At 37.2% G+C, this 18,680-nt stretch overlaps 1 protein-coding gene and 1 long non-coding RNA gene across 2 annotated transcripts in view; one reads left to right on the forward strand and one right to left on the reverse strand.

Moving 5' to 3' along the window:
* The window catches only part of LOC143975401 (uncharacterized), a 29,310-nt gene extending 20,683 nt beyond the window's left edge, over positions 1 to 8,627 (reverse strand). The window contains exon 1 of the long non-coding RNA XR_013272377.1: positions 8,460 to 8,627. This is a non-coding gene — a long non-coding RNA (uncharacterized LOC143975401). The remainder of the gene's footprint in view (positions 1 to 8,459) is intronic.
* Positions 8,628 to 8,802: 175 nt separating this feature from the next.
* NKX3-2 (NK3 homeobox 2) lies at positions 8,803 to 18,068 on the forward strand. The gene is made up of 2 exons (XM_077477774.1): positions 8,803 to 10,747; positions 16,955 to 18,068. The coding sequence occupies exons 1-2, from the start codon at positions 10,381 to 10,383 to the stop codon at positions 17,428 to 17,430; spliced, it is 843 nt and encodes a 280-aa protein (XP_077333900.1). The 5' UTR covers positions 8,803 to 10,380; the 3' UTR covers positions 17,431 to 18,068.
* Positions 18,069 to 18,680: the final 612 nt, after the last annotated feature.

Below are 18,680 nucleotides of genomic sequence, written 5' to 3' on the forward strand. Positions count from 1 at the left end.
AAGTGACGTACGGGTACGTTACTTTGCCCAGCCATGCCATTCTGCCGGTCGGCAAGTGGTTAAAATCCTTGCAATGTACATTGATCAGCCAGAAGTTTTTTTTGTTTTTTTGTTTTTTACAACAAATGTGGGGTTACTCTTTAAGACTAAATAGTACTAAGGAAAAAAAAATCCTTTCCTTGTTCTTGTAATATTTAAAAATTTAATAAAATAAGATTAAATTAAAAAAAATACAAATTTAATGAATTATTCCCTTACTGTTATTGGGGTCTTAATGCCTCTAACAACAGACACGTGTGGGAAAAAATGGGAAAAACTGAGACCTGTCAGTATTCAATCCTCTCCTCTTGCATTTCATACCCAAGGAGTTTTGAGTCAGGAAAAAAAATACCATGTTCCCATAATGCACTTGGAGATTCTTGTGTGAAGATTATGCTGTCAGTCATCATGATGTAGTGAAGAGCGTGGGCACAGACACAAACTTTTTATAGGGTGTCAGATCCCAGACTGAAAATTAGAAATGTAACCAATACAGGCAACAGAGGAACAGTGTTAACTGTGCGTATTGAGTTTATTATTTCCAGTAGATTGTTCGTAAAGCTAGATGAACACTGAAAATAAATGAAGGAACAGTCTCCAAAATACTGGACTGTTCTTTAGATAAATGGAGATGGTAACTGTATTATGGAAAATAGTACAATAAAGTGTTACTAAACCCAGGACCCTGCATTCACTATATCTGGTCTCCCACAGTACACAGAACATGGGAATGCAATTATTTTAGTAAATATAAACTGCTAAATACCTATTCTCATCAGCAGTATATAGCAGTCTTCTGACTTCTATTAGTGTCTGGTAAAAGCTTGTAGGAAGAGTTTTCATTCCACTATGACTGTCCTAAGAGGCTGCAGGACCCCTGACCCTCTGTTTGGACAGTGCTGATTGGCCCTGTGCTGATCACATGCACCCTCCCAAAAAGAAAAAAAATCTCTAGCAATACACATCAAACTGAGCATGTGCAAAGTGCCCCCAAGGCTCTGTTCTATCAGGAGATGGATTGGGGACAATGGAAGAAGGGGGGATCAGAGAAGACAAAGAGCCTTTTTACACAATGTGAAGTATTAACCCCTTAGGGTAATACTCCGTTAATACACAGTGAGTATAACAAGCATGCTTTGCTGCATATACCGACTGATTTTAAGTTTAATGTACACGGGATGTTTTTACAACGTCTCCTGAATTATTTAACTTGACAGATAGTAACCCTCGTTTAAAACGTCCGTTTTGCCACGTTTACATGCTGTGTTTTTTTCATTATTATTTTTTTTAAATAGCCAAAAATGAAAAACGCCTGTAAACAAAATGCGGATAAATGCGAGTTACTGCATTTAGCCACGTTTTGAAACTCAGTGTCTGAACTCATTTTTTTTGCTTTCCAAAAAAGGCCTTTAAACCCAACTGCCTAAAAACGACATTAAACAAACCTGTGTACATGTACACAATAAGATAACATTGGATGAGTTCAGGGGCAGCTGAAAAAAGCAGCCAACTGCCACTGAACGTCTGTTTATCAGCAGCAGTGTACATGAGGCCTACTGTTGTGAGTTTAGTAACACTTTATTTTTTTCCCCCTTTTTTCCCCCCTTTTCCTTTCTGTTGGGTCCCGGTTTCTTTGTGCGGTTTCTTTCACATTATTACATTATTCTTTTTTGAATTATGTTCCCATTTCAACACATTATGGAGATTGCGGTTGGGTTTATTCAATCCCCTTTGCACCTCCCCTTTTTCACTTTGATGACAATTTATCTGCCGTTTTATATTGGCATGATTCACTAGTATTTGGCAACTGAGTATATTCCATTCATTTTATCCACACTATAGCCCCTTGGCTTTGCATAAATTGCCTCCCCCAGTCGCCGCGGGAGGCTTGGCCAGGTGACTTCTGTGCCTTGATGGTACTGGTGCTTGGGTAAGCAGCTGCCTATTCTGATCTTCCTTTTTATCCCTAATCCCCTAAATATACCTGAACTGTAATGTTTATGGCAATATTATTGTTATAATATTATGGAATATTCTATATGTTTTTCAGATGTATTCCCTTTATTTCCTGATGAAGCGGACACACTGCGAAACTAGTTGAAATACCACACCATCTGTTATTTTAGAAATTGATTGTTTTTTTGTATTAATAAATATATTGTTCAAATTTTCATGTTTTACAATTTTTAACCTGTACCGAGATAGTCCGCATGCTTCTCTTTTTTGGAGGGTCTTGGGTGGGGACCAGACTCCCAAACCTCCATTCTATTTAAATTGGATGATAGTACATCTTTTTTATTCACTACATTTTGTGAGGCCATCCATTTCCTTTTTAGTAACACTTTAATTATATAATAATAATATTAATAAAGAAATAATCTTATCTAGCAATATATATAGTGTAATCAGATGGTGCTTTGCAAAGCTTGGATCTTAAATGGAAGTAAACTCCCATCTCTGACTTGTACCTATAGGTAAGCCTATAATAAGCCTATAATTGTCAACACAGGGCTCTGGGCAGTGAATGTACACAGCTGATCAGCAGGTCTCAGCCATGACACATTGGTTCGGGACCTGCTGACAAACTCCTGTTGTGTACAATCACATCGGGTGTCAATGGGGTGGCACGCATTTGTATGCCCTAAACCTGAAAACAGGCAGCGACGTACCAATACTTTGCTTTCCCGTATGGTCTGTAAGTGGTTAAAAACATGTGTGCATACATTTTTGGCAGGGTTTTGCATTTAACAAAAAAAAACATGAAAACACACCAAGAACGCACAGAAAACACACTACTTAAATGCACTGGAAAAATCCATAATGGTGCGGCAGCACTAGTGTGAACCTAGGCTAGGCTTATGATGAACAAATTTTTATACGGGCAGCTGTTGACAGCTTTCACAGATTCTGATGCCCCTTAAAGGGCAAGCTTGGCTCCTTTCAGGCAGGAATTGATGGAAATAACTCTGAGTTGTCTGCAAACCCCATATAAATTCATAAAATAATATACAAAATAAGTATAATAGGTAATATGCAAAACAATAAAGCCTAAAAATGCTAAAAGCCTATGGAGAGGCTGCAGTGCCAAGGAGGAATCAGGCTACTTTTTTCTACAGGAGTGAGTATAGAGAAAGGAGCCTGACAAACACAAGAAGGGGATTCTCTGGAAGTTCTTCCCTAGCAGGGAGGCTGGAAAACTACCTGGCGGTTCCTTGTTCACAAATCTAGCACCATATTGATCTTGGCCTATACATTAACTTCTTGGTGGGGTGAAAAATAAACACACGGCCCTGCAAAATGTGGAGATTTCTTTCTCCTGGGGGATGACAGGGAACTGTGTGAAGAGGATCTCAGCAGGACAAGCTGCTGAAGGCTCTTGCACAGGGAGGTGAGGAAGGGGTCTAGTTAACACTGTTGAAATAAACACAGACCACCCAACTTGCCTGCAGATTTCAGGAAGCCTCATCACCAGCCCTGTCTCAGACCCCCCTCCCCTGTGTCATTCTTTATTTTATTAATGGGCAACTCACTTTTAGTGGTTATAACACAATGGCACTTGGTTGTACAGTGCCCCTCATTATGGTAAAGTTTATCTTATTGTCAGACTGTATTTTTACAAGATGATTATGGATGGGGCTGTTGAATCCTGCATCTCATAAGCCTTGTCTGAGCCATGTCTCTGCTGGAGCTGCCATTGTCCCTGCCAAGCACCTGGTGGCATGCTTCTAGGGTTTAATAGCTCAGTCTGTGCTACTGTTTAGAGAGGACCTGTCTAGCCTTCACAATGCTGGCCTTTGGAGGGTTACAGCAATGCTATAGAAATGTATGCTGTCAAATCACAGGAGCCATTTAGGGCACAGTGCCTCAAGCTATAGCTTAAGCCTTAATTTCCATTGAATTTGTGAATATTAGCCTGGGTAAAGGCTGCAACAGTGCTAAGGTGTGTGCACTGTAATTTCACATACACTGACACTCTGCAATGGCACACACACTGGAACAATGTACATGTACAGTACATGCACTGGAACTATGTATGGGCACTGACACTCTATAAGGATACATGTGCTGGCACTTTGCAAGGGTACATTCACTGGCACTTTGTAATTTTACATACATAGGCACTCTGTGAAGGCACATGCACTGGCACTATGTAAGAGTATTTGCACTGGCACTGTGAGGATACATGCACTGGCACTTTGCATGGGTACATGCATTGGCACTTTGTAATTGTACATACACAGGCACTCTGTAAAGGCACACGCACTTCCACTTTGTAAGAGTACTTGCACTGGCGCTTTGCATGGGTACATGCACTGGCACTTTGCATGGGTACATGCACTGGCACTTTGCATGGGTACATGCACTGGCACTTTGTAATTGTGCATACATAGGCACTCTGTAAAGGCACATGCACTGGCACTATGTATGAGTACTTGCATTGGCACTATAATGATAAATGCACTGACACTTTGCAAGGGTGCATGCACTGACACTTTGTATAGATATGTATGCATGCTTTTTATAAGGGCACATGCACTGGCACATTTTAAGGAGACATACAGTGGCACTACATGAACTAGCACTATATAGATATATGCACTGTAGGGTGTTTGTATTGACCCTATAAAAGGACAATTAAACTGGCACTGTGTGAAGTAACATCTACTGGGACTATTGATAGCACATGCACTGGCACAATATAATAGCACATACACTATTTGCATTGCACATTCACTGACACTACACTACTAAAATGGTACAGAATATTCACACAATATGTTGTGTACATATTCCCTTCAATTATCCATTCAAAAGCAAATTCAAGTTTACTTATTTCTCCTGCACATGATTGCATAATTGAACTAAATATCCACACAATTTATGAGTGAAAATTCTCGACTCCTTTAGTAAATCAGACCGAATGCATTTGTACAAGCACTCTATAAGGTACCTGCATTGGCACTCGGTATTAGCACATGTATTGGCACTGTGTAAAGGCATGTACTATTCCCCTATACAAGGGCTTCGCACTGGCACTATGTATTGACACATGCCATTGTGTTAAGGCATATGCTATTTCTCTAAACAAGGGCTTGTGCACTGGCACTGTGTAATGGAACATATATTGGCACTATGTAAAGAAATATTAGGTACAGTAAAGGCAAATAATTATTTCCCTATACAAGGGCTTGTGCGCTGGCGCTGTGTATTGGCTTACCGTATATATTGGCACTATGTAAAGGCATACTCTTTCCCTATGTGTACTGGCACTATGTAGTTCTTTTTCCACTGGCACTGTGTAAAGGCACCTTGAAATTTCCACCCTGATATTTTCATATAGGTGATCTACCAGTATTTATTTAATCCCTAGCAGAAAATATGGACAGCTTTATTTGTGAAAAGGAGAGGTTTTGACTCTTTGATGAGTCGGGAATTAAAACATACCTTCCCCTTGCACATGATTCTTTAGTAAATCATCAGATGATAATGGTCAGTACACAGTCAAATGGACTGAGATCGTTAAATGTAATTGGCCAGGAGGAGTATATATGTCATGTGTGTTTGGCAAGTAATATAATTGTATTTATACACAGTATATATATTTTTTTATAAAACTGTTTTTGTTCTAACATTGTAAGAAAGCGGCAATATTGGGTTGAATGGGAGCAGAGTTATAGATCTAGAGGTGGTTATACATTGATGAATATGAGTTGATTATCGGTGACATCAAACTCCCTATAATGTATTATGACTGTCAGCAGAGAAGTATTATCTAATATTTATATACATATACAGTATACCAATGTACTATTATATTCAGTCCAATGATGGTCGGTAAATTAATGGCATCGATCAAAAATCATCTTTCACATAAAACTGTATTCAGGAGTTGCACTTGTATTTTCGGCTGTTAGCAACATTGCTCTGTATAAGCCAATTGCGGCAATATCATATCCATTGTATAACCCCCAATACAACTCCCAGACTGATCAATCAACTATATATCGATCCTGTCCATTCAGTAGGGCTCATTCGCTAAGTAGAGGAGAAGATATTCATTTGAGTTTGCTATAAAGAATGTTCGCTCATTGCTTAGTAAACAGGACAACCATTCTAGATTTGTATATCCAATCGTGTGTAATGAAAAATGCCTGGAAAATAGATAGATGATTGAAGTTTACACCATCTTACCGTATTTACTAACCTTAGTGAACTTTGACTTTGCTAAGTGAACAGGCTCAACCTCACTAGCAAATCAACGCCAATGTCTGTTTTGAATTCAATTAACTCCACGCTATGATTAAATTGACTAGGTTACTAATATGTTTATCAAAAATTGGAATTATTTTAATACGGATACGGTATAGCTTCCGAGTGGATTTCTGGTAAAACCCCCAAAAAACAAAAAAATAGTGCCTTCAGATGTATGATCGAGAAGGGTCCACACCGGACGATGTGCACAAATTGTACAGATTCTAATGTGTCCGAGACGAACTGATTGGCTGAATCCAGACAATCTGCATCCCATGTACCAATATAGGAAGAACATATCCATCAGAAGGGGAGATTTTGCCAAGTTATTATTTGTGTTAAAAATTATCTATATTAAATATTATATACAAGTTATATGCTGCAATCTGGTAAATACTAAAATACGACTCTTTCTATTAATGAAGGAATATTTGTATGTTCTTATGAGGGTCAGACTACCCATGTACCGGCAGGAGAAGGATCGCGGTCAACTCTCTTATGTACAATTATCTATCTATCTATCTATCTATCTATCTATCTATCTATCTATCTATCTATCTATCTATCTATCTATCTATCTATCTATCTATCTATCTATTTATACACCGAGATATATTAAATATAGATTATCTATCTATCTATCTATCTATCTATCTATCTATCTATCTATCTATCTATCTATCTATCTATCTATCTATCTATTTATACACAGAGATTTATTACATATAGATTATCTATCTATCTATCTATCTATCTATCTATCTATCTATCTATCTATCTATCTATTTATACACCGAGATATATTAAATATAGATTATCTATCTATCTATCTATCTATCTATCTATCTATCTATCTATCTATCTATCTATCTATCTATCTATCTATCTATTTATACACAGAGATTTATTACATATAGATTATCTATCTATCTATCTATCTATCTATCTATCTATCTATCTATCTATCTATCTATCTATCTATCTATCTATTTATACACAGAGATGTATTACATATAGTCTATCTATCTATCTATCTATCTATCTATCTATCTATCTATCTATCTATCTATCTATCTATCTATGTGTGTATATATATATATATATATATATATATATATATATATATATATATATATATATGTGTGTGTGTGTGTGTGTGTGTGTGTGTGTGTGTGTGTGTGTGTGTATATATATATATATATATATATATCAGCATATCATTTGAAAATAATACCCACTTATTTCTAAATTATACTCAGTAAAATTAAACATAACACTCACTCCAGTAATATAACATTGGCAATTTTTCTATAATGTTGTTTATATTTGGTTTAGCGATTTTAACAATATAATACTATTATGCTATTTAGATTCTTAGTACCTATATTTATATATAAAAGATAGATAGATAGATAGATAGATAGATAGATAGATAGATAGATAGATAGATAGATAGATAGATAGATAGATAGATAGATAGATAGATAGATAGATAGATAGATCATTAACAACTTGGAATATCAAATTATATAATATAATAACAATATATCATTTGTGACATTTGTTTGCGAGTTGGAAAGGTGCAAATGATGAGAGCATGACATGCAAAGTAGTATATAGTAATAAAATATTATACTATTATTATTTTATTTATATTTGTATTAGCTTTACTTTTCTAAAAAGATGAGTGGATAGATAGATTTTAACAATATAATACTATTATGCTATTTAGATTCTTAGTACCTATATTTATATATAAAAGATAGATAGATAGATAGATAGATAGATAGATAGATAGATAGATAGATAGATAGATAGGTACTAGTAGAACAGCTTAGAACAGCAATAAATAATCTGGGAAATGTTTTGCCATTTGGGAAAGGTGTCTGGCTGGCCTTACATTATACAATGTTCTTATACAATTCCACCAAAACCATATAATATGAGGTCCAATCTAAACACTTTAAATTTGTTTACAATCAGGCAGGCCCTTGAACTATATAGTTGAAGGTAAATCTACAGGAAATTGAACAAGAAAATTGTATAATGTATGGCCAGCTTAAGTTAAGTGTGCATTATATAAATTTAAAAAGAAATGTGAAGGTTTGCAGTAAATATATATAAGAGGTTGGAATAATTCAGTATTTTCATATAGTATTGTTATTTACCAAGAGCAGCAGTCTTCCTCGTCCAATTAGGAATTCGTTATGGTCGATCTAATAGAAATTAGCGATGCAGGTAAGTGGTCGTCTTGTTTGGGGTTAGTAGCTTTTGCCATTCAGCTAGTTAATCCCTTACTGTGTGGTAACATCACTAATTTGATTTATTTTCTTGCACACTAATGGCACTCTGTGTTTTCATGCTGAGGATTTAGGGGTTAATATCTCAGCGTATGGTCAGCATTCCCAGGAGTTGTCTAGCCAATGAGATGCGCCCTGTTCCAAAAAACAGCCAATCGGAACGCGCTGGCTGCAGCTGTCACTCACAGGTGAGCAATGAGAGAGAAGAGAGTGAGTGCAAAGACATCATCCAATGCCAGAGATCCCTCTGCAGGGAGCTCAGCCTGTATAGGAGAGCATAAGAGGGACATCTTGTATACAGGACAGCAGAGAGATCTGCAGGACAACACAGACCTTCAGAAAAGCACAGATCTACAAGAAAACACAGATCTACAGAACAACACAGATCTACAGAACAACACAGATCTACAGAACAACACAGATCTACAGGAAAGCACAGATCTTCAGAAAAGCACAGATCTACAGGACAACACAGAAAGACATCTGCAGGGAAGCACAGATCTACAGGAAGGAACAGATCTGCAGGATAACACAGATCTGCATGAAAGCACCGATCTACAGAAGATCACAGAAAGATCTACAGGGGAGGACAGGGGGGCACAGAGGGACAAATTTACAGGCGGATAAGGACAGCCCAGATCACATCCTGTACAGAGAGCAGACAGGGACAGCACAGCTCTCAGCCTCTCAGCCTGCACAACAATCATAGAGGGACTGTACACAGAAGAGCACACTGCACACAGAAAGAGCAGAGATACAGAACGCAGTGACAAAGAGAGCAGAGGCACAGAGAGTGGACACAGAGGGCACAGAGAGTGGACACAGAGGGCACAGGCACAGAGAGTGGACACAGAGGGCCGAGGCACAGAGAGTGGACACAGAGGGCAGAGGCACAGAGAGTGGACACAGAGAGAAGAGGCACAGAGAGTGGACACAGAGAGCAGAGGCACAGAGAGTGGACACAGAGGGCACAGAGAGTGGACACAGAGGGCACAGGCACAGAGAGTGGACACAGAGGGCCGAGGCACAGAGAGTGGACACAGAGGGCAGAGGCACAGAGAGTGGACACAGAGAGAAGAGGCACAGAGAGTGGACACAGAGAGCAGAGGCACAGAGAGCAGAAGCACAGGACACAGATAGTAGGCACAGTGCAGAGGCACAGAGAGTGGGCATAGAGAGCAGAGGCAGTGGACACAGAGAGTAGGGATCGCAGAGGCAGAGGACACAGAAAGTAGGGACAGTGCAGAGGCACAGAGAGTGGACACAGAGGGCAGAGGACACAGAGAGAAGGGACATTGCAGAGGTACAGAGAGTGGACACAGAGAGCAGAGGCACAGAGAGTGGGCACAGAGGGCAGAGGCAGTGTAGGGAAGATCCTGGGGATCAGTGGTGTTCCTGCCCTGTCTGTGCTGAGCATAGAAGACATCTACAGAGGTGGAGAAGGTCGGAGGGGTCCTTGGTTTGCCTGGCCTGTCCGAGGCAAGGAGGACCTGTCTGTGTGGAGGCAGGCTGTTCCCTCCCTGGTCCGCTCCCAATAGCAGAGTGCGGTGATGCCATCCAGTAGATGAGATCCTGGGATCGCCCTTTTGTGTGTTGCTGACAGCAGAAGTTCCTGTGCGCTCATTCCTGGACATACCTGGATAAGTGGAGCGAATGACCCCCCCATTGACTTGCATGGGCTGTCATCTGCCTTCTCCCCAGTGATCCGATCCTCGGAGGGGATTCCTAGCAGCCTGAGCCCCCCCCCCCCCCCCCATCATCCTCATCCTCCTCCTCATTCCCCCTGCAGATGGCTGTAAGGAGCTCCAGCACCCTGACCTCTTTCTCCATCCAGGCCATCCTGAACAAGAAGGAGGACCGAGGGGCCACCTACCCCAGGCTGGGCTGCCTGATCCCCGCCGGCGGCAGCCCCACCACCCCCGCCTGCTGCTGGAGGCTGTTCGGGGAGGTGGAGGCCAGAGGACTGGCAGGGAAGGAGCAGGCTGGATGGGACTCGGACTCTGCTCTCAGTGAGGACGGGGACCCGGGGAGGCCGGTGGAGGGAAGCCTGAGGATGGAGGGATCGGGGGTGAGGCCCCTGGAGGCCAGACCGAAGAAGGAGGAAGAAGAGGAGACCCCGGGCTGCAGTGACTGTGAGATCGCAGCCAGTGGCACAGGTAAGGCTGGGGAGGTGAGGGGGCTGCTGGGACAGTCTGAGGAATAGTGTCACCTAACATGTCACCAACATTGACCCCTCTACATCAATTCATACACATTGTATATGTACAATGCAAATATCAATACATATAAAAAATGTAATACCCCCATCCAAACATGATGTCAACATTACATTCTCATTTCTTTTTTATATTATTATACACTCATTCTACTCATGTTATACTTATGTGTCACTAACTTCATTTCATACAATGCACATAATTCATATACACAAGTGGTGCAATCTATACAACACCCCCTCCCCCACCCCCTTCCTTACAGTGCCAGCAAACACTATATAACTATACAAGGCCTCGCAGGCATATCCTTATTATGATGATATCATATCACACACAATGGAAGAATCACAAATATGAATCTTCTCCTTATACATAATACAGAAAAATGGCATACTGGGGAAAAAATACAAACTCATAAACAGCTAATAACTATATACTAATGCAAAAGGCTCAATTACAACTCTTTAACACCAGCCCAAGACACACTATTTTTAGCCACTAGACTGTAATTTACGAATTTCAATGACATAACTGAAAATAACTGTCACTCCTTTTTCCTTTTAAAAAAAATAAGAGTACTTATCGTGCTGTGTCAACTTTGTAAATGGAGCTCATATGGTTAATATACACAATACGCTGAAATACGCTGAAATGGCATGCAGGAGCAAAAATGATCAACTCATTTAAGACGTATTAGTTATATACAATACAATAGCTACTGTATGTTACAATGAAGTGACATATATATATATATATATATATATATATATATATATATATATATATATATATATATATATATATATATATATAAAACTCACTCAAAACTTATTAATAACTATATAACAGTACAAAGACTAAAGTGAAATGGCCTGCAGGGGCAAAATATAAATATATACAAGAACGTATCTATAAAAGTATCCATTATACATGTTATATATATATATATATATATATATATATATATATATATATATATATATATATATATATATATATATAGTGCTTGTTGGTTTTATACAAGCCATTTTTGGATACAAATACAAAGTGTTAGGAGGGTAATATGATACATTGTTTATTTTAATGATACACAATTCCTTCCAAAAAGAAAGCTTGCATCGTGCCTAAACACTGAAAAATGTGTCAATATTGCAGTTATTATCTGTGACGTAGTGAGTCACATGTTCTTGTTCTTTATTAATAAAATATTACAGAACATGCTGGATGAATGTGACTAGTGTTAATTATTATTATTATTTGTATTATTACTATTATCAAAACATCCCTACTATTCTTTATAATGTCTTTACTAAATTTATGCTTGCAATATTAAATATACATATGCTGCATATATCTATCTATAGATATATCTATCTTCTATATGTTATATATATATGTGTGTGTATATATATATATATATATATATATATATATATATATATATATATATATATATATATATATATATATATATATATATATATATATTGTTTTTATTTTATTTTAATTGAAGATAGATAGATAGATAGATAGATAGATAGATAGATAGATATTCCGAATGAACTATAGTGGCTCCTAATCTGACTGATTTATTATTCACATATAGTTTACCAAATTGGAAATTGAATCCGGCAAATTTCCTATGGACCAGGGCTTACTATATGACCCACCATTTATTCACATAAAAGAGCTAATTTACTGAAAGAAACAATTGATTCTTAAGTACCCAATCAGGTACAAGGGAATTAACAAGAAGATAAAATAGGATAAACATCTTCCTATTATCACAAAGCAGAATAAAATCACTCCATACTTACTTACATTTCTTAGTTACATATAGTTACATAGTTAATCAGTTTGAAAAAAGACAAGTCCATCCAGTTAAAAAAAAAAAAAACATAGATAAAATATATATATATAGACGTAAAATGACTAATAATTTACTATGCCCGACAGTTAAAAGTACCAATGATATGCCTGCTAGTATTACAAGTAATAGTAATAGTAATAATAATGGTGGTTGTAGTATTTGTTTTGTTTTCGTTTCACTTTCTAGTTTAGTGAATTGTTGCTAATGCTTGACTTTTCCATTTGCTTAATTTACTAAGATGAAGATTTGATGAGTGTAATTATGCAGATGAGTGTGTGGTGTTTTCATTACAAGGGATGTGTCACTCTCTCTCCCCTGTGACTGGCCTGTCATCGTGTGGGCGTGGCTCCAGCTTCCAGGGAGGTGTCAGGAAATTCTTATTGTGTCTGTATGGTGTGATGTACACCCAAACAAAACCAGAGCCTCAGATTATTCCCCACATCTGGAGCAACACAACCTGTGTATACAATGGTTGTATTCTTATTCTGTGGACGATTTGGTAGGAGGTTAAAACAATGTTGCAAATATTAGTGTGTTTCGCTTGGCTTTTGTGGTTTTGTAGTGTGAACGCATTTTGTTAAAGAGGCACAGAAACAATAAAAAGTGTATTTTTAAATCGATACTATAAGTATCACAGCTGGGAATAATTTCCATATCTGACGGATGGAATGTATATAGAGATGCAGGAAAAGTATATATATATATATATATATATATATATATATATACATATATATATATATATATATATATATATATATATATATATATATACGTAATCTACATAAATAACCTACATATTGGTCATTATGTAGAAATATGTTATTTAGAAAATGATGGATATTTCCCAGCTCAGATATAGACAGAATTATACATAACGTATTATATGTAATTATAATAAACTAATCTGATAACTAGAAAGGCCTTCAGAATATAGACTGGGCTATATATCTCCTCCGAACAGCAAGATCTAAAATAAAAAATAAAAATACATTTAAAACAAATCTAAAAATGAAAACAAAAAAACTAATAAATAAATCTCATATGAAAAAAAAAAAATGTGTGAATCTTCAATATCATCAATAAAATAAATACATTCTTAGTGGGGTTGGGAATTTATTTTCTATAAATAGTATGATAATTCTAAAATTAATAAATTAAATCAATACATTGTCTTCATGTTGCGGGTGACTGTCATTGGAGAACGAACGATTTTTCAGCAATGTGCATACATACAAACATTTAATATACTTATTATTTAGTATATATTCCTATATGTTATATATTATTACATGCGGCGTCCTATACAGATGCGGCAGATGCACTGGAGGTAAATTAGACTTTCTGCATTTGTTACAAGGAGGTATTGTGAAGTTTGTGAGTTTTGCACAGTCTGCTTGTTAGACTAGTGTCAGTCGTGAAGATATTATATATAACTTATTTATTACTTTTTTATTTTTCACTATCACTGGAATAGATTTCCGCAGGCTGATGAGCACCCTGTGAGCAGCAGACAGAATAGCACATGGAAGGGTGATTTATTAAGAGTAGGGGATTTCCATAGTAAATGACAGCAATTAGGCAAAGCTGTGCTCTCTTTGAATACCCAATCGCACTAGGGAAATTTTTTATAAAAATAGGATTTTTATCTAGCATACGATTACTGCCACACAGTTTCAGCTTATTTGCTAAGCTCAGTGACTATTAATTTCCATAGGTGGACAGTGCTATAAATCACATGTGTTGTGTGCAGTGGGTACATCATTGTGTATACAGGGCTGTGTGTCCTATGGCTGCCAGTCATTGTCAGATGCACCGTGTTGGTGACCTCCTGGCCTCTCTCCTCGCTGAGGTATTAAGTTCTGTAACCAAAATTAACTTCTGACCTCCTAGCCTAGAAGGCCCTTTAGTAAATGATCTGCATAATATAGGAGCTGAATGGGATGGGGGCATCTGCCTGTCAGCCCCTCACCAGCCCTGGACACCACAGTGCATTGGAGGACTGTGTCCATTGCAGGAGATAAAATACCTATCTATGATATTATCGATTTGTATGTGTGTGTGTATATATATATATATATATATATATATATATTATACTTTCTCTCTGGTATTAAGGAATTGTACCCTTTGTATGTATTACTAGTGAGCTTCATAAAGAGTGTGGATGCTAAAGGGAGCTAACCGAACTTATGACATGTGAAAATACACTTTTCTAAAGCAGCATCATTTAATAATCATAATCATTCATCAACAGTCATAATCATTTTTCTTTCTTTCTTTCTTTCTTTCTTTCTTTCTTTCTTTCTTTCTTTCTTTCTTTCTTTCTTTCTTTCTTTCTTTCTTTCTTTCCATAAATAAATAGCGATATAGATTTATCTAGCTGTTATCTCACATCTTTATCCACCCATTTAATATTACTTATATGGATTACTAGTGAGCTTCATAGTGAATGTGGATGCTAAAAAGGTGATAACTGAACTTGAACCTGTTGAAATACACTTATCTATAGCAGCGAGCTAATGGTGTCATATCTCCTTTGGACTTTTCTTTCTTTCTTTCTTTCTTTCTTTCTTTCTTTCTTTCTTTCTTTCTTTCTTTCTTTCTTTCTTTCTTTCTTTCTTTCTTTCTTTCTTTCTTTCTTTCTTCCTTCCCTCTCTTTCGTTCTCTCTCTTCCATCTCCCTCTCTTTTTCTTTCTTTCTCCCCCCTCCCCTTTCTCTCTCTCTCTCTTTCTTTCTCTTTCTCCCCTCTCTCTCCGTCTTTCTTTTGTTCTTTCTTTCTCTCTCTCTCCCCCCCCTCTCTCTCTCTCTTTTTCTTTCGTTCTTTCTTTCTCTCTCCCCCCCCTCTCTCTCTCTCTCTCTCTCTCTCTTTTTTCCGTTCTTTCTTTCTCTCTCTCCCCCCCCCCCTCTCTCCCTCTCTCTCTCTCTCTCTCTTTCTTTCTTTCTTTCTTTCTCTCTATCTCCCCTCTCTTTCTTTCTTTCTTTCTTTCTTTCTTTCTTTCTTTCTCATAGATTTATCTTGCTAGCTGGTATCTATCATCTATTTTTCCATCTCTCTTAATAATTCTATAATTCATAATAAATAAAATCTAAAATTAAACATTCCAAATGTAGGTTCCTTGCTTGCTGATAAATTTATAAATATATAATGCAGATTACCATAGGCCACAGCACTTGGATATTTTCGATGACAAAAAAAGTAGATGAAAGAAAAAAAAAAATGATATTTTGTCTGCAAACAACTGGATGATTTATGCACTAAACATTAATTTCAACTAGTTAATTTAATCAGTCTATGTTTCTTTAGTAAGTAAGTATGTATGTAAGTATGTATGCCTTCCTCTGGATCGACTGTGGGTGAAGGAGTGTATATATAGATATTTTGTCTGCAAACAACTGGATGATTTATGCACTAAACATTAATTCCACTAGTTAATTTAATCAGTCTATGTTTCTTTAGTAAGTATGTAAGTATGTATATATGTATGTAAGTAAGTATATATGTATGTAAGTATATATGTATGTATGTAAGTATGTATGTATGTAAGTATGTATGCCTTCCTCTGGATCGACTGTGGGTGAAGGAGTGTATATATGGTATTATTATTTTTTGTATTTTTATTTTTTGGTTGAACTGGAAGGACTTGTGTCTTTTTTCAACCTGACTAACTATGTAACTATATATGTCACTGGACTTATTTTTCTACTGCTTTGTGATCATAGGAAGATGTTTATCCTATTTTAGTTTCTTGTTAATTCCCTTGTACCTGATTGGGTACTTAAGAATCAATTGTTTCCTTCAGTAAATTAGCTCTTTTATGTGGATAAATGGTGGGTCATATAGTAAGCCCTGGTCCATAGGAACAAGATATGTATGTGAATAATAAATCAGGCAGATTAGGAGCCACTATATTTCATTCGGAATATCTATTATTATTATTATTATTATTATTATTATTATTATTATTATTATTATACACTATCTATCTATCTATCTATCTATCTATCTATCTATCTATCTATCTATCTATCTATCTATATATATTCATAGCTATGGAGATAGATATAGATAGATAGATATAATAATTATAATAGTCATTATAGTCATTGTATATCTGGTGCATTGATGATCATTTCTTTGCTAATCTATGCTTTGATTATCCATTTAATCAAGTTTATTGGTTATTGCCTGATTATCCAGTAAGTATAATGTAATGAATTCAGTGCTATCCTGGATTATTGTAGCCGGTGGTACTAACATCCCTCTGTCTCCACAGACCCCAGCCCCCCAGATGAGGACCCCAAGTGTGACCAGCTCCTCCTGGAGGCCCCCAAGCAGAGGAAGAAGCGCTCCCGAGCCGCCTTCTCGCATGCTCAGGTCTTTGAGTTGGAGAGACGATTTAACCACCAGCGCTACCTATCCGGACCAGAACGGGCCGACCTGGCCGCCTCCCTGAAGCTGACGGAGACCCAGGTGAAGATCTGGTTCCAGAACCGCCGCTACAAGACCAAAAGACGGCAGATGGCGGCAGACATGATGGCCACGGCCCCGGCCGCCAAGAAAGTGGCAGTTAAGGTCCTGGTGAGGGACGATCAGAGACAGTACCAGCCTGGAGAGGTGCTGCGGCCGTCACTAGTGCCCCTACAGCCCCCATACTATTACCCCTACTATTGTGCCCTACCTGGCTGGACGCTATCGGCTGCCGCAGCGGCCGCAGCAGCCGCGGCAGCCTGCACTGGAGGGACACCTTAAAGCAGCCGCTATTTATTATACTCATCACTGTCCAAAATCAGGGGAGCTGGGGCTATCCCCTAATCAGCCTGCTGACTCCATCACAACATCAAACCACACAGGCTTCCTCCATGGTATCCATGCTGTTTGAACTATGTATAAGATTTACATATTATAACTACATATATTTTTATAGACTGGACTTGGTTGGAACTTGGAAACCAACAAAAGGTGCTAGCTGGGAAATGAGTACCGAATCAAGGACTGCCAGTCCCTAAATGACTCTGTGGGTGCAACTGGTAGGATCTGGGGGGTTCTGACATTCCAAAGTCTTCCTGCCTATTCCAAGTCTGATGCTCCTTCCCCACTACCAGAGCCCCATCCTTCATCAGAAGGCCTTACCCCATGGAGATCTGATACTGCCCCTAGCACTTTCCTACTATAAATAAGTATTTTTTCATAGCCAATGTGAAGATTGATGGTAGGACAGAGTCTTCCTAAGAATAGCCTGACTGCCTGGCCTGTTTTGTGGAGATGATCCTGTAGAGGTGGCCTGCAGCAGAGGGCTCCATAATGCTCTTGTTGTCAATAGATCTTTTTTTTTTTTTTAAGATGATGTACGTTTCCCTCTAATTTATAAACTACAGTTGGAAAAACAAGACAGTCTTGTGATTTATTCTATAATAAACCGTTTTTTTTTTAAAATGTATTAGAGTTGTATTTGGTAATCTTTGTGTGCTGAAAACTAATTCTAAAATTAATTACAATAACAACATTAGTGATAATAATTCTAATCATAATAATCTGATTATTAATATAATAATCCTAATTTAAAGAATAATTTTCCTACCAATACAGTGCAGTCTATTACCTTATTCGCTTTGCTGAATTCTTCTGGTATGTGTGTGCTAATTCTTATTCAGGTAATTACTATTAATATTATTATTATTCCAGGTTTTAGGATGTTCCAATATTATTTTTATTATTATTATTTCAGGTAATTGGATGCACTAGTATTATTATTTTTTTATTATTATTATTATTATTAATAATATTTCAGGTATGTGGATTATTCAGTATTATTTTAGTTATCATTAATTCAAGTAACAGGATGCTCCAGTATTTTTTTATTAATCATTTACTATATTATTATAATTATTATTATTATTATTATTATTACAGTTACTAGGATATTCCAGTACTGTTTTGATTATTATTATTTAAGGTACGGATGATTGATTATTGTTATTATTATTAATATTAATAATAAT

This window comes from Lithobates pipiens, unplaced genomic scaffold (genome assembly GCF_037356315.1).
Source record: "Lithobates pipiens isolate NorthernLeopardFrog02 unplaced genomic scaffold, aLitPip1_a1.2 Scaffold_13, whole genome shotgun sequence".
Lineage (NCBI taxonomy): Eukaryota > Metazoa > Chordata > Amphibia > Anura > Ranidae > Lithobates > Lithobates pipiens.

Bases quoted from the DNA above. Each gene is read 5' to 3' on its own strand.
- NKX3-2 (XM_077477774.1), top strand. From the start codon at position 10,381: ATGGCTGTAAGGAGCTCCAGCACCCTGACCTCTTTCTCCATCCAGGCC. The intron at 10,748-16,954 runs GTAAGGCTGGGG...CTGTCTCCACAG, and splicing joins GATCGCAGCCAGTGGCACAG to ACCCCAGCCCCCCAGATGAG.